This window comes from Hemitrygon akajei, unplaced genomic scaffold, assembly GCF_048418815.1.
Source record: "Hemitrygon akajei unplaced genomic scaffold, sHemAka1.3 Scf000048, whole genome shotgun sequence".
Classification (NCBI taxonomy): Eukaryota; Metazoa; Chordata; class Chondrichthyes; order Myliobatiformes; family Dasyatidae; genus Hemitrygon; species Hemitrygon akajei.
In genome coordinates this window covers 1,265,586-1,284,618 of record NW_027331934.1, presented here as the reverse complement: position 1 = coordinate 1,284,618, position 19,033 = coordinate 1,265,586, and the positions used below count along the sequence as shown (strand labels likewise).

Genomic DNA, 19,033 nt, shown 5'->3' with positions numbered 1-19,033 from the left:
ACTGGGGAGTGCAAGTACTGAGGCAATATGGGGAGAGCACAACAATAAGACAGATACAGTCACTGATTGGTTTTTATTAAACCCCTCCCAGTAGTCATCATGAGATTGAGGAACTAATATGTAGGCAAATTCTGGAAAGATGTAGAAGCAGCAAGTTTGTTGTAGTGATTGAAAGTAATTCTAACTTTCCCTGTGTTGCTGATGACCTTTCATTCTCTGTCCCGTGTTTCCTACCTGCAAGAATATTTTAGGAATCTCTGATGGTGGGATGTGTTCTGGGAACAATGTGTGGGATGTGTGAACTGGAAGTGAGGCCAGACTGCAGCTGGTATTTGAATGTAAGCCGACAAGTTGCTGAGGTTTCAGTGGTGGAACCTTTGGGAACAGTGAACACTTCTCAGATGGTTATGAATAAGGAGAAGTCTGCAGCTTATGCTGTGCCGCACATGTAATTATTTTAGAAATTAAAAGTCCCTATTGTTTCTGCCTCCACCACAATCGCCGGCAGATTATTCCACGCCCTCACCACTCTCTGCATAAAAAAAGCTTACCCCTAACAATCCCTCTGTACCTACCTCCAAGCACCTTAAAAATGTGTTAGCCATTTCAGCCCAAGAAGAAAGTCTCTGACTATCCACACAATCAATGCCTCTCATCATTTTATATACCTCTATCAGGTCACCTCTCATCCTCCGTTGTTCCCAGGAGAAATGACCGAGTTCACTCAACCTATTCTCATAGGGCATGTTCCCCAATCCAGGCAATACTTGTAAACCTCCTCTACGTCCTTTCTATAGTTTCCACATCCTTCCTGTAGTGAGGTGACCAGAACAGAAGACAATACTCCAAGTGGGGTCTGACCAGGGTCCGTTATAACTGCAACATTACCTCTCGGCTCCTAAACTCCATCCCAGGGTTGATGAAGGCCAATGCACTGTATGCCTTTTGAACCACAGAGTCGACCAGCATAGCAGCTTTGAGTGTCCGCTGGACTCGGACCCCAAGGTCACTCCGATTCTCCACACTGCCAAGCGTGGGGTGTGCAGCATTGGGTGTGGGAAAGATAACTTGGGGAAAGGCAGATTCCGTGGCAAAGGGTTAGATTGAGAGCAGCTCTTGTTAGGCAAATCCCCAACGGGCATGATTAAATATTAGCTGAGCAGAATTTGGGTCCGGCGTGTTGCAAAGAGGATTAAAGCCAACGACGGCAATGCCTGTAGATCTTGATGGGAGATGTTGTAAATTTAATCTGAAAGGGAGAGATGAGTTTCATGATGCTGAAATGAGACAGTCAGTTGTGGAGAGTGAAGAGGCGTGCCAAAGAATGCATTGGGATACAGATCAGTTGCAGATGCGGATGGGGAAATATCAGGTGGAGTTTAATCCAGAGAAGTGCGAGTTCTTGCAATTCAGGAGATCAAATGTATGGGGAAGTATAGAGTAAAGGTCACGACCCTGACGTCATTAATGTCTACAGGGATCCTGATATCCATATCCATAGCTTCGGAGGCAGGTGGGAGGAGTTTATGGGGACATCGTGCTAGCAGCAACTTTGTGGGCCGAATGTCCCATACCTATACTGTACTACGCAGGTCTTGTGATAGCTGAAATCCTGAGCCACCTGCTACCGAAATTCCTCGGTCTCTGCTCTCTTCTTCACCACCCGAGCTGTAATCGGCATGGTTTTCAAACTTGTATTTAAAGTCACAGACTATTAGCATCTCCCATTTCTCCCCTTTCCACAGACGTTGTCTGACCTGTACTCACATCTACACTCCAGTCCTGTGCTGTAGAGGGCAGGCCAACATGCTGCATAACAGTGGCAGGCTGGGAGGCTCTACAACGGGTAATCAAAATTGCTCAACGCATCACTGGCACCCCCAGCCTACCTTCCATCGGGGACGTACATACAAAAAGGCTCTGGAAAAGGGTCAGCATCAGGAATGATCCCACCTATCCTGCCTATGGGCTGTTTGTCCCTCTCCCATGAGGGAGGAGGCTACGTAGCATTCACAGCAGGACCATCAGACTCAAAATCAGTTACTTTCCTCAAGCAGTAAGACTGATCAACACCTCCAATGATTAAGCCACCCCTCCACTACTAACAACCCCCACCCACCACCAGCACGATTTGAAAATTTTCTACCAGAACCACCTGAGGTCAGAGTGACTCCTGTATCGTATATATTTATATTTATTGTGTTTTCCATTACGTTCTTTATCTGAGTTATTTTGTGCTGCATCACATCCGGAATAACAATTATTTCCTTCTCCTTTCCACGTGTATCTTCAATCTTGAATCTGTTGAGCATTTAAAGCACATACTCTTTAAGAGACACGAGTCTGCGGATCTGCCATCTCAAACTATTCTCCGGAGGAACTCAGTGAGCTGAGCAGCGTCTGTGATGATGGCGGGGTGGGGGGGGGGGGGGGGGGGGGGAGGGGTTCTGTTTGCGTTTTGTGTCAAAATGCTGACTGTCTCAATCTCCTGAGCAAGACATTGATAGATAGATAGATAGATAGATAGATAGATACTTTATTCATGGGGAAATTCAACTTTTTTTTTCCAATGTCCCATACACTTCTTGTAGCAAAACTAATTACATACAATACTTAACTCAGTAAAAAAATATGATATGCATCTAAATCACTATCTCAAAAAGCATTAATAATAGCTTTTAAAAGGTTCTTAAGTCCTGGCGGTTGAATTGTAAAGCCTAATGGCATTGGGGAGTATTGACCGCTTCATCCTGTCTGAGGAGCATTGCATCGATAGTAACCTGTCGCTGAAACTGCTTCTCTGTCTCTGGATGGTGCTATGTAGAGGATGTTCAGAGTTTTCCATAATTGACCGTAGCCTGCTCAGCGCCCTTCGCTCAGCTACCGATGTTAAACTCTCCAGTACTTTGCCCACGACAGAGCCCGCCTTCCTTACCAGCTTATTAAGACGTGAGGCGTCCCTCTTCTTAATGCTTCCTCCCCAACACACCACCATAAAGAAGAGGGCGCTCTCCACAACTGACCTATAGAACATCTTCAGCATCTCACTACAGACATTGAATGACGCCAACCTTCTAAGGAAGTACAGTCGACTCTGTGCCTTCCTGCACAAGGCATCTGTGTTGGCAGTCCAGTCTAGCTTCTCGTCTAACTGTACTCCCAGATACTTGTAGGTCTTAACCTGCTCCACACATTCTCCATTAATGATCACTGGCTCCATATGAGGACTAGATCTCCCCCAATTCTCTCCCCCAATCACCCACCCACAGTGCACGTGCTGCTCAATAAAGCTACTTCTTTGTATTTTGAATCAGTGATGGTGGGTGGGAGGGGAAGCTGTGATTCCCCAACCTGTTCCTTTGACAGAATGCCCACGATCCTTTTCTCCATCTCCATACGCCACATCAAACATCCGGCTTTCAAAGTTCTTCCACAGGAACAATAATAGCTCTGGCAGTGGTGGGAGTTTATCCAGTACAGGACAGTCGGGGGTTAGTAAACTACCAGGGAAATACTCACCTTCACAGCACAGTTAATGTGGAAATGTGAAGATCTGGTGTTTATCTAATCCAGGCCTCTCTGTCCAGTCAGGGGACTGTTAATCACATTTACTTCACTGTACGAACATCCATTGATGAATTCAATCAACGTAATAGCTTTGAGCTAACTCTTGTGTACTTAAATACTGAGTTCTGAGTTGAGCCATTTAACATTTTGACTATGTTCCTGTTCCCATGGAAGATGTTCAACAGAAACACAAGGAGACTCTGCGGCAACAGACTGAAACACTGAAAATGAACACGATCCTGATGAGGGAGAAGGTGAAGGTTTTCCAGCTGGTTGATCGATACGCTGAGCTCACGGTCATTTCTACTGTTCGAGATCGGAGACTGGTGGAACATGAGCTGCTGGCAAGAGGCAGAGACCATGGCAATTGGAGAGAAAAACATCTCCGCAGAGAGCTGGAAAAAATCCGGACTGATCAGTTGTTCCACAGCAGCTTTTCCTGGAGTAAATCCAAATCTGGGAGTTCAGCAACAGTGGCGGGAGTCCCAGGGATCGGGAAAACAACAATGGTACAAAGGATTGTTCATGACTGGGCGACGGGGACAATATTCCAACAATTCCAGTTTGTTTTCAGTTTCAAATTCCGCGATTTAAACTCCATTAACTGCAGGATAAACATGAGGGAACTGATTCTGGATCAATATCCGTACTTTGGGAATATCTTGAGAGAGGTCTGGAAGAAACCAGAGGGATTGCTGTTTATATTCGATGGTTTGGATGAATTCAAGCACAGAATCGATTTTGCTGACTATCGGAGAGATACAGAACCCAAGCACCAGTGCCCAGATCCCGAGTGGTGGTGTGAAGTGTCTGACATTGTGTACAATTTAATCCAGGGCAAACTGCTCCCAGGGTGTTCAGTGCTGGTGACCACCCGTCCCACTGCGTTACATTTATTGGAAAAGGCTGATATCAGTATCTGGGCTGAAATCCTCGGATTTGTTGGTGAGGAACGGAAGGAATATTTCATCAGACATTTTGAAGATCAGACAGTGGCGGAAGCTGTTTTCAAACACGTGAAGGAGAACGAGATCCTGTACACCATGAGCTACAACCCCTCCTACTGCTGGATCCTCACTCTGGTACTGGGCCCCTTCTTCACACAAAGAGTCACTGATCCAGAGCGAGTTCCCAAGACCATCACCCAACTGTACTCCTACTATATTTACAACATTCTGAAAAACCACAGCCGTGAGATTGAGAACCCCCGTGATGTGTTACTCAGGGTGGGTCAGATGGCCTTCAGAGGAGTGTCCGAGAAGAAGATTGTGTTTACAGATGGAGATTTGATCAACTACAATCTGCAGCCTTCCCAGTTCCTGTCCGGGTTCCTGATGGAGATTTTGGAGAGAGAGGATTCTGCCCGGAGCGTGGTGTACACATTCCCACACCTCACCATCCAAGAGTTTGTAGCTGCAGTCGCACAATTCCTGGATCCACATCCCGGGGATAACCTGAAATTCCTCACTGAAGCCCACAACACAACAGATGGGCGATTTGAGGTATTTCTCCGTTTTGTTGCTGGTCTCTCCTCCCCAATGACAGCTCGGGGCCTGGAGGAGTTTCTGGGTCCATTCCCTCATCAAACAACCAGCCGGGTGATTGACTGGGTGAAGGAGGAAGTTAAATGCCAGATTGGAAACACAGAGAGTGAAGCTGGTAAAAGGAGACTCCTGAACATATTGCACTACCTGTTTGAGTCTCAGAACCGTGGACTGGCTCAGGCCGCACTAGAATCTGTGGAAACACTTTCATTCAGTGGAATGACACTGACCCCGATTGACTGCGCGGTCCTGTCTCATGCAATCGGAATCTGTGATACAATAAAGCAGCTCGACCTGGAGAACTGCTACATTCAGTGTGAAGGAATCCGGCGGCTGGGACCCGGGCTGCACAAGTGCCAGGACTTGAGGTAACTTGATTTATCTCTCAATCTGAACGGTGAAACTGTTCCAGTGTGTTGTTTCAATTTAAAGGTATTTGGGTAAAACTGCAGTAAATCAAATTGTGAAGAATTGTGACAAATGCCAGGGGATCGGTCAGTAATTCCCCAAGGACGGGAGGGTTGTGTGGTTCCTTGTGAAGGGATGTTGGAGACTTCATCAGATCAGTGAACAACGGCCATTGGTTTAATGGTGGTAAATCACAGGAATGGCCATGTTTCTCGCTGCCTGTGACATGTCCACTGACAGTGTTACTTCTCAGACACTGACGCCCAAACCAACACTGAATGCAATAGGTGGGTCAGAGCTTCATACCCCCTTCCAATGGACAAGAGACCATCGGCAGACTGTCCAAACTTTACAACCCCTTCCCCGTGAGGGACGGGAGACCAGCACCGGACTGTCCCAGCTTTACAATGCCTTCCTGGTGAGGGACAAGAGAAAGTTAGTGGACTGTCCCAGTGAGAGTGAGAGAATTCCCTCTGTGAGATTGTCCTCCCTCTGCCCTTCCCCATGTGTGACTATCACCAGCAGTCCACCTGTGTCAATGTGGGCATTACCCCGCCCCCAAATGGTTATGTCCTCTATATATGGGCACTAATTCAGACCTTCCGCTCACAAGCGATCTACCTCAGCATCTGATCCTCCTTCGGATCTCTCTTCCCCACTACCTATTTCCTGTCGGACCTCTCTTACCCATCCTCTTAGGAGTAAGAGGATCTCTCTTCCCCATTCCGCTTCCTCCTGCAGGTTCAGTCCTTCTATCCTTTTTCCTCAGGTGATCTCTTCAACAATGTCTCATCAACATTCCCAACTTAAATTCATTCTCACTGTGAGACTCACTCCCACCCTACGGCCCTGCCCTTTCTGACCCTCACAGGTCAGGAACACTCTTCTGACCATCTGGGAATGAGACAGAATGTATGGAGTTTACAGGGTCACACCGACAGTGAGGGACATTGACAGCGATGGGAACTCCGATCAGTGATTTACCGAAGGGTTTAATGTTTCCTGAAAAATCCGAGTGAGAGAAATTCCCTCAGACCCACGGTTTGAATCACTTTGTTCATCAATTTCTCTGTTTGTGTTCAGACTTGGGGAGAATAAACTGGGAGATTCTGGAGTAAAACTGGTGTCTGCGGCTCTGAGGAACCCAGAGTGTAAAATACAGAAACTGTGGTAAGTATCAGACTGTGGGAGATTGTGTTTACAGTCACTGGGTGTCTGACACTGAACATTAATGTGATCAGTAATTGTGTTACTGATAAACACTGGGGATTTGTACCGTCTCCTGTCTCTCTGTGTCTTTCACCGTCACTCTCTCTCATATCCAGGCTGGGGGATGTCGGTGTCACTGATTCTGGTGTCGAGGATCTCGCTTCCCCTCTCAGTAAAATATCATCACTAATGGAGCTGGACCTGGGTAGTAATAAATTGGGAGATTCAGGAGTGAAACTGGTGTCTGCGGCTCTGAGGAACCCAGAGTGTAAAATACAGAAACTGTGGTAAGTACCAGACTGTGGGAGATTATGTTTAGAGTCACTAGGTGCCTGGCACCGAACATTAATGTGATCAGTAATTGTGTTACTGATAAACACTGGGGATTTGTACTGTCTCCTGTCTCTCCGTGTCCTTCACCGTCACTCTGTCTCATCTCCAGGCTGATGAAGATCGGTCTCACAGATTCTGGTGCCGAGGATCTCTTCTCCGCTCTCAGTACAAATCAATCACTGATGGAGCTGGACCTGGGTAGTAATAAACTGGCAGATTCCGGAGTCAAACTTGTGTCTGCGGCTCTGAGGAACCCGGAGTGTAAAATACAGAAACTGCGGTAAGTACCAGACTGTGCGAGATGGTGTTTACAGTCACTAGGTGTCTGACACTGAACATTAATGTGATCAATATTTGTGTTACTGATAAATACTGGGGATTTGTACCGTCTCCTGTCTCTCTGTGTCCTTCACCCTCACTCTCTCTCATCTCCAGGCTGGACAATGTCAGTCTCACAGATTCTGGTGCCGAGGATCTTGTCTCCGCACTCAGTGCCAAACCATCACTGATGGGGCTTAGCCTTGGTTACAACTCGCTGACAGACCGATCTGTCCCCGCTCTCCGCGGCCTCATACTGGCTCTCCCGAATCTGGAGTGGATCGGGTGAGTGTTTGTATTAATGTTCAGTGTGATAAAATATCAGCGGATCCGCGGGTTTTCGGGTGATATTTGTCTGTGAGTATTGTTGAAACATTAACCCGAGTCCCCTGTTACTGACACTGTTGTGAAATCTGTTTATTTCATCTTTATTGTTCCATCTGTTTCAGACTGTATGGGAATTGGTTCAGTGGGACCGGGGAGAAGGAACTGAGATCTCTACAGGAACCCAGACCCAGACTGACAGTGTCCCTGTAAACATCTGAATATTTGAACATCCCCGCACAATTCCCAACTGTTCTAATGGAACTGTCTCCGGCCTCGAGCTCGGTGAGCTGCTGACGTGCGGGAATAAATAAGCTGCTCCCGACTCACTCACAGTCACACACAATTAACTGACCGTCGACAACGAGTGACAGGTTGAATAATCAGTCCCGTTTCTCACCGTCACTCTGCATCGGGGAACAAATGATTATAAAAACATACTTCAGGGCCGTGTCCGGGATCGCTGCAGATCCAGGGTCACTGCCGAGGGATTTGTCAATTTAACATCATTATATCGGCCAGACTGCCGAATGCACCGTCCTCAGCAAAGGGAGCAAAGGGATTCCCTCCCGGGATAATCCCACCCCGGGACACCGGTGTCCCAAACTGAGCCCCGGCCCCTGTGCTCTTCCTGTCTATGTAGTTCCCCGGGGACTCACGTGGGGAGTCATGAACATGCCGGATAACAGTCAGAAATACGTCACTGTGGGATCGCTTCCGAAGTTACCATCATTAGAGCGAAGGTTGTTGGGGAACTAAAAGGTCTGAAGGAAGATAAGTCACCTGGACCAGATGGTGAGATCCCAGGATTCTGAAAGAGGTGTCTGAAGAGATTGTGGAAGCATTAGTAATGATCATTCAAGAAGCACTGGGATCTGGAAAGGTTCCGGAACACTGGAATTTTGCATGTGTCACTCCACTCTTCCAGAAGGGAAAGAGTCAGAAGAAAGGAAATTGTAGGCCAGTTAGGCTGACCTCGGGTTGGAAAGGTGTTGGAGTCTATTATTAAGTAGCTCTGAGGGTACTTGGAATCACATGGTAAGATAAGCCGTCGTCAGCATGGTTTCCTCAAAGGACAATCTCGACTGATAAATCTGTTGGAATTATCTGAAGAAATAACAAGCAGGAGAGGCAAAGGAGAATCGATCGAAACTGTGTACTCGGATTTTCAGAAGGCCTTTGACAAGATTCCATACATAGAACATAAAATAGTACAGCACATTACAGGCCCTTCGGCCCAGAATGTTGTGCTGACCCTCAAACCCTGCTTCCCATATAACACCCCACCTTAAATTCCTCCATATACCTGTCTAGTAGTCTCAAACTTCACTAGTGGATCTGCCTCCACCACTTACTCAGGCAGTGCATTCCACGCACCAACCACTCTCTGAGTGAAAAACCTTCCTCTAATATCCCCCTTGAACTTCCCTCCCCTTACCTTAAAGCCATGTCCTCTTGTACTGAGCAGTGGTGCTCTGGGGGAGAGGCGTTGGCTATCCACTCTATCTATTCCTCTTAATATCTTGTACACCTCTATCATGTCTCCTCTCATCCTCCTTCTCTCCAAAGAGTAAAGCCCTAGCTCCCTTAATTTCTGATCATCATCCATACTCTCTAAAACAGGCAGCATACTGGTGAATCTCCTCTGTACTCTTTCGAATGCTTCCACATCCTTCTTATACTGAGGCTGCTTAACAAGTTACGAACTCGTGGTATTACAGGGAAGATTCTGGCATAGATAAATCAGTGGCTGATTGTTAGGCGGCAAAGAGCGGGAATAAATCGAGCCTGTTCTGATTATCTGGCGATGGCTAGTGGTGTTCCACAGGGACAGGTGTTGGGACTGCTGCTTTTTACGTTGTATGCCGGAATTTTGATGATGTAACTGATTACCTTGTTGAAAAGTTTCAGGTGATATGAAGAAGGGTGGAGGGACAGGTAGTTTTGAGGAAGTTGAGGAGGTACAGGGGGACGGACAGCCAGGTTAGGAGAGTGGACAAAGAAATGACAGTTGGAACACAGTGTCTGCAAATGTACTCTCAGGCACTTTGGTTGAAGAGGTGGAAGGATTGAGTATTTTCGAAACGGAGGGAAATTACGAAAAAACACGAGGGCGCCAATGCACTTGGGAGTCCTTGTGTAGGATTCCCTAAAGGTGGGTTTTCCGGGTGAGTCCGTGGTGAGGAAGGCAGGTGCAATATTAGCATTCATTTCAAGAGGAATAGAATATAAAAGCAAAGATGTCCTGTTGAGACTTTGTAAAGCACTGGTGAGGCCGCACTGTCAGCAGTTCAGGCCATTACCTTAGAAAAAGTGCTGTGCACCTGGAAGGAGTTCAAACGAAGTTGACGAAAACGATTCGGCGATTGAACGGCTTGTCATATGAAAAGTGTTTGACTCTGGGCCTGTATTCACTGGATTTCAGAAGGATAAGAGGTGACGTCATTGAAGCCTGACTGAAGAGTTTGACGGAGTGGATGTGGAGAGGATGTTCTCTCTGGTGGGAGAGTCTGAGACCAGAGGACGCAACCTCACAATGGAGAGGCGTCCTTTCAGAAGGCATTTATTTTGCCAGGAAGCGGTGAATGTGTAGAATTCTTTGTTACAGGCTGCTGTGGAGGCCAAATCTTTATGTATATTTAAGGAAGAGTTTGATTGATTCTTGATTGGTCAGGGCATGAATGGATACACGGAGAAGGCAGGAGACTGGGGCTCAGACGGAAACGGAATCAGTCATGATGAAATGGCGGCGCAGACTCGATGGATCTGATGGGCTGATTCTGCACCGATGTCTTATGGACATTTTGTCTTGTGGACTTTCAGGGAGACAAATTCCACAAATGATTCAGGTTCGGTGGGGACAACAACACCTGCTAGTGAAATGAAACCCGCTGTTTACCGTGGAGGGGGGGGGGGGGCGTTTCTTGCGATAGCAGTTGTCCGGATGGTATGGCTATAATCGCTTAATGTTTGTGTTAAATAATGAACGTGAATAGACTCCTTTAGTTCTAGAATCACTGAGAAAATAATTGCCAACGTTTGTTCCTGTTGAGTGGGAGTAAATTGTCGAACGTGTTTTCTCTAATTTCAGCAGAGATTCTAACTCCCCATCTTCCCGATTAATTAATCTAATACCAAATACACATGGACGGGAGGGATATGAAGGACTCTCCATATTCCAGTTCTAGCTCCAGAGGACCATAAGATCAGAAGACGAAATGTCAGAATTGGGCCATTCAGCCCATCGAGTCTGCTCCGCCAGTTCATGGCTGATCCCGGATTCCACGCAACCCCATACACCTGTCTTCACACTATATCCTTTGATGCCCTGACCGGTCAGGAAACGATAGACTTGCGCTTGAGATGTAAAGCAAGACTTGTCCTCCACCCCAGACTGTAGCAGAGCGTTTCACAGACTCTCATGCTCCATGTTAGGTAATTGTAGTATGGCAAGCGGCTGCGGATTGTAACATTAACTCCGTGGTCACACTGGCGCTGCTCAGAATTCTGCATTCTGAGAGACATAACTACCTCTCAGAACTTCAGGAGCTTCACCGCACAGTCGGCGGTGACGTCACATGAAGCGGCTGCTGTGCAGAACGACTTTGAGGAACCTGCTTACAATCATGGGCACAGTATATCCCTCGGTTACTGACATAGGTAAACAGACAGGGCTCTCCATTACTTTAACCTCAGTAACACCTGCTCTCTATGCTCCGGGAAACATGGAACATTATTCGCTGCATTACTAAAATGGATATTTTAAATATCTGGCAAATTGACTTATAACGGCGGTCTGAAGTTATTTATTTATATCTGTTTCTGTGCTGAATATTCACTGTCCCTGACGACACTGAAACATTCTTTAATCTCACCGAAGAGCACATCGCGGGAATTTCAAAACTTCAACGTTGAAGCGGTCGATTGAAGTGGAATATGGACAGAAACTTCACAGAAAGGCCCTGTCCTGTGTTCACATAATCTGTCGCATTGCGCTGTCTATAGTCAGCACTTAGAATTGATTGGGCAGAAATGGTTTCTGATTGTAACAATATCTGGCACCAATAGAATCTGCTGCTGAACCTAGGTTTTGTCTGAAATCGAGATGGTATGTTGTTTCTGTAATCGGTACTACTGAATCGAAACTAATGCAATGAGCTACCTGCACAATCACAGTTAATTTGCAGGTAGATCCCTGCGCTGTCGCGGTTGTAGCCATTGCTTACGGTCCATGTATATTTTTCCTGTCATTTTTGTACAGATGTACATCTACAACCTGGCCTCGGTTCCGTCACCCAGCTTACAGCATCGCGTCCTCTCTCCCTCATCCCCTCGGGCCGACTCCCCAAAAGCCCGCCAAAACTAGCTTACAGACCCAGAAGTGAGAATAACATTAATCACAATTGGTTAACAAATGAATGCAATTCTCGTTATCAGTAAATTTTCACCCAAACAAGCTTCCAGCACTCTTTTATAACAAAGAAGCATTCTTACTTTTAACAAGACAAAGAAGCCATTTTGATTAACAGACGGAGTAACAAAGAAGAAACGCCCTTTACACTCCCCTCCCACCAAATAAAAGTTATGTCCTCATGACTTCTAAATAACTCCCCAACTCTTCCTGCCAATACACACCCTAACCCAGGCACAAACAGTGACATTGCTCCCCAAACAGTAGACCTCACGCCCTGTTCCTCAGGCGCTACACAGGTCAACTTATCTGGGAGTTCCTTAACCCTCCGAGACCTCCGTACCCCTTCAGCAAAACCCTCCAGGCTCGAACACAACCGGGGATACCTCGGGTCCGCTTGCCAACTCCTCTCTCAATCTCTCACTCATAACCTCTTGCAACTCTGAGCCCCCTGCTGTCCACGGCTAATCCTCCCCACTACACCTGACTCAGTGGTAGAAGGGCCAAAATGTCTCTTCCTCAATCGAGGGGGTTAGCAAAAGGCAGCATGTACCACACATCCAGCGCATCATCCTTCGAATCCGTATTCTTCCTCACTTCTGCGATCGGTAGCTGCTGTTTGATCTTCTCCAAACGGAAGCACGTGGCCTGCACTGCTCCCCCAGCCTCTTCAGCCTCCCGCAATCGAGACATCAGCTTCCTCTCTGCTCCTCCAACTCCTGCCACAGTCTCAACACTTCTGTATTCACTGCACTTATCTCCAGCTTTTCCTTCCTGATGACTTCTTCAAGGTCAACCTTCATGGTTTCCACTTCATTTGGACCTTCGATGGTCATCTTCAGGTTCCCTTCCAACTTCCGCTTCCCTCTTCCAAGATCTGTCCGCAATTGCTTCACCTCCTCAAACTCCCCTCTCCGGGCTCTCGGTTTGCTGTTACTCTTAATCAGATAACTTTCTTGGTCTTCCAACTGATTCCGGATCACTTTCTCCGGTTTCTGCTGAGAATTCGGCCTCTCCATCTCCACATCAAACTTGATTCCGTAGAGACAGTCACTCACGGGCTGCGACCTTCGCCAGACCTGGCACGTGTCCAGAGAAAGCTTTAGCTCTTTAGTTCTCAGTCGCTCCTGCAACAGTCTCGCTTCAGATTCTCCCGAGGCAAATCCAAATACCAGGAGAACATCCACATACGCCAAAACTCCTGACACCTCCACATCCCCCATGGTCTTCCACATGCCCCGCGGGAAGGTTGCAAGGGCTCCGAATATGCCCTGTGGCATCTTTCCGTACGGGAAGAATCCTAGGGGATCTATAAAGGTCGTCTTCTCCTTGTCGGCCTCACTAATCGGGATCTGGCAACATCCACTCCTCAGATCCAGCACCTTAAACCACTTCGCACCACTCAGACAGGCCATCGCCTCTTCGGCCCTCAGGGCCGTATTCTGGTCACTGACAGTGCGCCTCTTCAGCGCCCTATACTCCACACTCACGCTGCCTACGTCTCCCACGGCTTCAGGGCCCAGTCGCCGCAACCTCTCTCTCTCACCGAGGTGTCTTCATCGGTCAACTCCCCTCCCTCGTGGTATTTCGGAGCGTCCACTAAGAGGGTCTCACCCTCAGATACTTGCCCCAGGCCGTACCACCACCGGCTCTCGTTTGAAGTCGGTACCGGCCCAATGCTATTACACAAGTCCTCACAAGCAGCTCGAAATTCTGGGTGCATGGACAATGCCTCCAAACAGCTCTCACCCGCCTCCTCCGGGCAGGCCCCCAGGCGCCTCCACACCAGCAGGGTGTTGGTCCCCTCCAAAATCGAAACGCTGCCCGTCTCCACAATGTCCGGACACATCAGCATTGACGATTCACGAACCTCAGTCACCCCGCAATGGCCTCGAAGAACTCCATTTTCACTGAACAATAATCGTCGTCTGGATAATCACCGGCACTGGTACCCCAAATCTCCAATGCCCTCATTGCGGTCAAGGGTAAATGCTTCCAATACCGGTTGTAAAACAAACTGTACAGCAAATTGACCGCCCCGGTGTCGAGGATGGCTTTAACGTGGCTTCCATCCATCCGTAACGACACCTGAGTGCGTGGTCCCTCTAAGCCTTCAGGAATAGGGTCTGTTCCTTTCGGAAGTTCCGTGGTACATTGCTGGGAACGTGCTCCCCCAGAGACCCCAAGCCGTTCCCCCACTGGGCCTCCTCTAAGTTTCCCGACACCTCTCGGATCAACTGAACAACTGAGGGAGGAGCTAATCCCCTTCACAGATCCCCCTGGCACCGCAAGCAATTTATCTGCCCCCCCCCCCCAGTCAAAGACGGTACCCTGGAAACTTTCCACCATTTTCCTGCCACAGATATGGTAAGCCCCCCAGCTGCGGCATTTGAATTCTAGTCGAACCAAACGCATTTTCTCCCGCTTTCCCATAACTGGCAGCTGTCACCTCCAGGTAACTGGAACAGACAGGTCTAACAACGTCACCAGCCTGCCTACTCAAACTCTCAACCAATCCCTGTCGCTTTCCCTCAGCCAAGCACTGCAACTCGCCTAACATCTGAGAGGTTCGCTCCGCCCACGCCTCCGCCATTTTAGGGCTGGACATTATTCCTACAACCGTGTTCCTACAATCAGAGTTGAAATATCCCGACCTGTCGTTCTTTACTCTCCTAACAGTATGGACAGCCCATGGTCCCACCACCATTTCGTCAGCGCTAGTCTGAACTCGAACAACGACCTCCGGGCTAACAACAGCCACCCCACCGAACACGCGTGCAGTGATAACCAGCAATCGCACACCAGCAGAAGCAGAATAGTATTCCATCACTGCAGCATGCATAAGTTGAAGAGGGGGATCACATAGCTCCCGCTAAATTTCAATCCCAGACGAGCCCCCACAATGTAGCCCCTGGCAGGCCTCAGGCTCGTTCAGCTCGCTTCCGTCTAGGGGGAGCAGCCTTCGGCCCCGCCAAACTAGGTAGTCAGCTTGTGTGGATGCTGTGTGATGTCCCCCAACTCGCCAAATAACAGAGAGTACACCATATGCGATTAAATGATTACACTTTATAAATATTACTAGAACTAAGTGATTAATAATGATACAGTATATATGAAGGAAAAGAAAATAAAGAAAAGGCGCCAAACTTATCAAAGTCCAAACCACTTCGTGCACAACCGTTGGAGCTCAATTAACAGTCTTCTGGCCACCATTTGATCCCCTCCGAACTTTTCGACTAGTAGCTCGGGGCCACCCGAAGTGATCAACCAAGCACATCAGTCCTCTTTTCCTCTCCTCGCCGAACCTCCTGGCCTCGGACCCCCACTCGGAGTCCGTTCCTCACCCAGCTTACAGCATCGCGTCCTCTCTCTCTCTCTCACCCCCCTCGTGCTGACTCCCCAAAAGCCCACCAACAATAGCTTACAGACCCAGAAGAGAGAGAATAACATTAATCCCAATTGGTTAACAAATGAATACAATTCTCGTTATCAGTAAATTTAACCCAAACAAGCTTCCAGCACTCTCTCGCAACAAAGAAGCATTCCTACTTTTAACAAAACAAAGAAGCCATTTGATTAACATACGCAGTAACAAAAAAGAAAAAAAATACCCTCACAAAGAAGAAACCCCCTTAACCTAATAAGAAACCCCCTCTACGCAACGTTTCCATGGATGCTGCCCGACCTGCTGAGTTCCTTCAGTGTGTTGTACGTGTTGCCTTTACCAGCGTTTGAATGCCACCGATCCTTGAATGTGGAGTTGGAGATGCGGGAGAAGACAGCGCCCCACTCGCTACAAGGAGAGCCCGAACACGTGTCCATATCCTTGATCTGACTGCATACGTTGTCATGTGGTTGATAGCAGTGAGATGTCATTCACTGGCTCTCAGTTTGGAAGGGATTCAGTCGGCCATCGCAGATACACCAACAGCTTCGCTCTAGGAAGCGGCCGTTCACCTGCTCCATGTGTGCGAAGAGACTCATTCAGTTAACCCACCTTGTGATGCTCCGGTGAGTTCACAATAAATAGAGGCCACATTTCTTTCCGGAGTGAGCAAAGAGTTTTACTCAATCATCCCAGCTGCTGCAACACCAGCAACTTCACATCACGGAGGAAGTTCAAATCAGCTCCGTGTTAAATGTTTAACCATCACGGTGACTGAAGGCAGCTGCAGGTTCATGAGGGACTGTTACTGTCAGATTCTGCAGTTCTTGCGGCTGCTCATCGCACCCAGGACTGAACCCTGGTCACTGAGCATTGGAGGAGTCTGTTCTGCTGATGTTAGCCTTAAACTAGACTGGTTTTTAATATTGTGGATCTGTGAAAGATAAATCAATTCTGTATCAAATCCCAAGTCGCAGGTACTTACTGTCACTGCCAAACTAACAATGTACACTAGAGAGGCCACTCGGCCCATCTGCTCCCTGCCCAGATTTCTGTTCCATATTAGTATTTTAAAATTTATCTCTCACTCTCCCTGTTGCAACTTGTCACCACTCCGTGGGAGAAGAGATTTCCCTTGAATTTCTTAGAATCAGAGAAATCTACAGCAAATTACAGGCCCTTCGGCCCACAATGTTGTTCCGACCATGTAACCAACTCTAGAAAATGCCTGGATTTACCCTACCACAGAACCCTCTATTTTCCTAAGCTCCATGTACCTCTCTAAGATTCTATTAAAAGACTCTATTGTATCCGTCTGTACCGCCGTCGCTGGCAGTGCATTTCACACACACACCACTCTCTGTATGAAAAATATATATCTCTGACATCTCCCTTGAGCTACTTCCAAGCACCTTAACTATGCCCTCCCCCCTTTTCATGCTTATCCCCTCCCCCTTTATCTTTCCACTGATTGGTTTTCCACCTGGCACCTCTAGCCCTTCCCCCTCCCCATCTCTATTACTGGGCTTCGGCCTTCTCTTTCCCCCCCATTCCTCACGAAGGGTCTCGGCCCGAAACGTTGGCTACTCCTTTCTCACGGATGCTGCCTGACCTGCTGAGTTCTTCCAGCGTTGTGTGTGTAATTATGCCCCCCACGTGTTAGCCAGCTCAGCCCTGGGGGGAAAAAAGCCTCTGACTTTTCACACGATCAATGCCTCTCATCATCTGATACACCTGCATGAATTTCCTGCATGATTTTCCGCAGGCTAATTAACACGATGGGCTCGCTGAGTATTTGACCTTCCCCATGGCTCTGGACTAAGGTGGTTAAACACCTTTTTCCCTGCTCTTTTCAAATTTTGTGTCATTTTCACCAATTTCAAAGGACTGTGCCTCAGACACCTACGTTGCTGCAATGCGCCTCTAAAGACTGACAGCAGACTAGCGAGTGAATCTTCGATGGAGCAGAGTCAGAAACCAAAGTGTTGCCAGCCTGAGTCAGGGCTTTGGGGCTCCGGAAAGAGATGGGGTCTGGAGGTTACGAGCAGGAGGAGGAAGAGTAAGCAGACCAGTAGGATGTGGCTATGAATGAAAGATGAGAAACATTTGGAAACTGGTTAATTGAAAAACAAAATGGTTAATTTCTACAAAACATTGCAGGTAATCAGCAGATCAGTCAGCAAATGTGGAGAGGAATAAGATAGATAGATAGATAGATAGATACTTTATTCATCCCCATGGGGAAATTCAACCTTTTTTCCAATGTCCCATACACTTGTTGTAGCAAAAACTAATTACATACAATAATTAACTCAGTAATAATATGATATGCATCTAAATCACTAACTCAAAAAGCATTAATAATAGCTTTTAAAAAAAGTTCTTAAGCCCTGGCAGTTGAATTGTAAAGCCTAATGGCATTGGGGAGTATTGACCTCTTCATCCTGTCTGAGGAGCATTGCATCGATAGTAACCTGTCGCTGAAACTGCTTCTCTGTCTCTGGATGGTGCTATGTAGAGGATGTTCAGGGTTTTCCATAATTGACCGTAGCCTACTCAGCGCCCTTCGCTCAGCTACCGATGTTAAACTCTCCAGTACTTTGCCCACGACAGAGCCCGCCTTCCTTACCAGCTTATTAAGACGTGAGGCGTCCCTCTTCTTAATGCTTCCTCCCCAACATGCCACCACAAAGAAGAGGGCGCTCTCAACAACTGACCTATAGAACATCTTCAGCATCTCACTGCAGACATTGAATGACGCCAACCTTCTAAGGAAGTACAGTCGACTCTGTGCCTTCCTGCACAAGGCATCTGTGTTGGCAGTCCAGTCTAGCTTCTCGTCTAACTGTACTCCCAGATACTTGTAGGTCTTAACCTGCTCCACACATTCTCCATTAATGATCACTGGCTCCATATGAGGCCTAGATCTCCTAAAGTCCACCACCATCTCCTTGGTCTTGGTGATATTGAGACGCAGGTAGTTTGAGTTGCACCATATTACAAAGTCCTGTATCAGTTTCCTATACTCCTCCTCCTGTCCATTCCTGACAAACCCCACTATGGCCGTGTCATCAGCGAACTTCTGCACATGGCAGGACTCCGAGTTATATTGGAAGTCTGATGTGTACAGGGTGAACAGGACCGGAGAGAGTACGGTTCCCTGCGGCGCTCCTGTGCTGCTCACCACCGTGTCAGACCTACAGTCTCCCAACCGCACATACTGAGGTCTATCTGTCAAGTTAAATGGACAGCATTTAATCCGAGCCCCTTCAGCATGTCTAGACTGTGTACTCCTCTGCTTAGTTGCAGCCTGAACTGCAGAGCTCCTTCAGTATTTTGTGTGTGTGCGTCTTTGTATTTCCAGCAAAAGCAGAATCTCTTTTCTTTCACATCTGCATTTGTAAGAGGATTGTACTTTGGCATTAGATACACTAAATGCCTGTTGATATTGAGCGTATCGATTATGGGAGCTGCTTTCTGCGTTAAAAAAGCTACTGAGTTTTCTACACACAAAAAAAAACTGAGATCTGGAAA

The 19,033-nt window shown here is 47.5% G+C and overlaps 2 protein-coding genes across 2 annotated transcripts in view; one reads left to right on the top strand and one right to left on the bottom strand.

Moving 5' to 3' along the window:
- LOC140720884 (uncharacterized) overlaps window positions 1-19,033 on the bottom strand; it is a 186,017-nt gene that overhangs the window by 112,816 nt on the left and 54,168 nt on the right. The window lies entirely within an intron of this gene.
- LOC140720927 (NACHT, LRR and PYD domains-containing protein 3-like) lies at window positions 3,735-9,264 on the top strand. The gene is made up of 6 exons (XM_073035781.1): window positions 3,735-5,479; window positions 6,603-6,689; window positions 6,845-7,015; window positions 7,171-7,341; window positions 7,497-7,664; window positions 7,829-9,264. The coding sequence occupies exons 1-6, from the start codon at window positions 3,735-3,737 to the stop codon at window positions 7,914-7,916; spliced, it is 2,430 nt and encodes an 809-aa protein (XP_072891882.1). The 3' UTR covers window positions 7,917-9,264.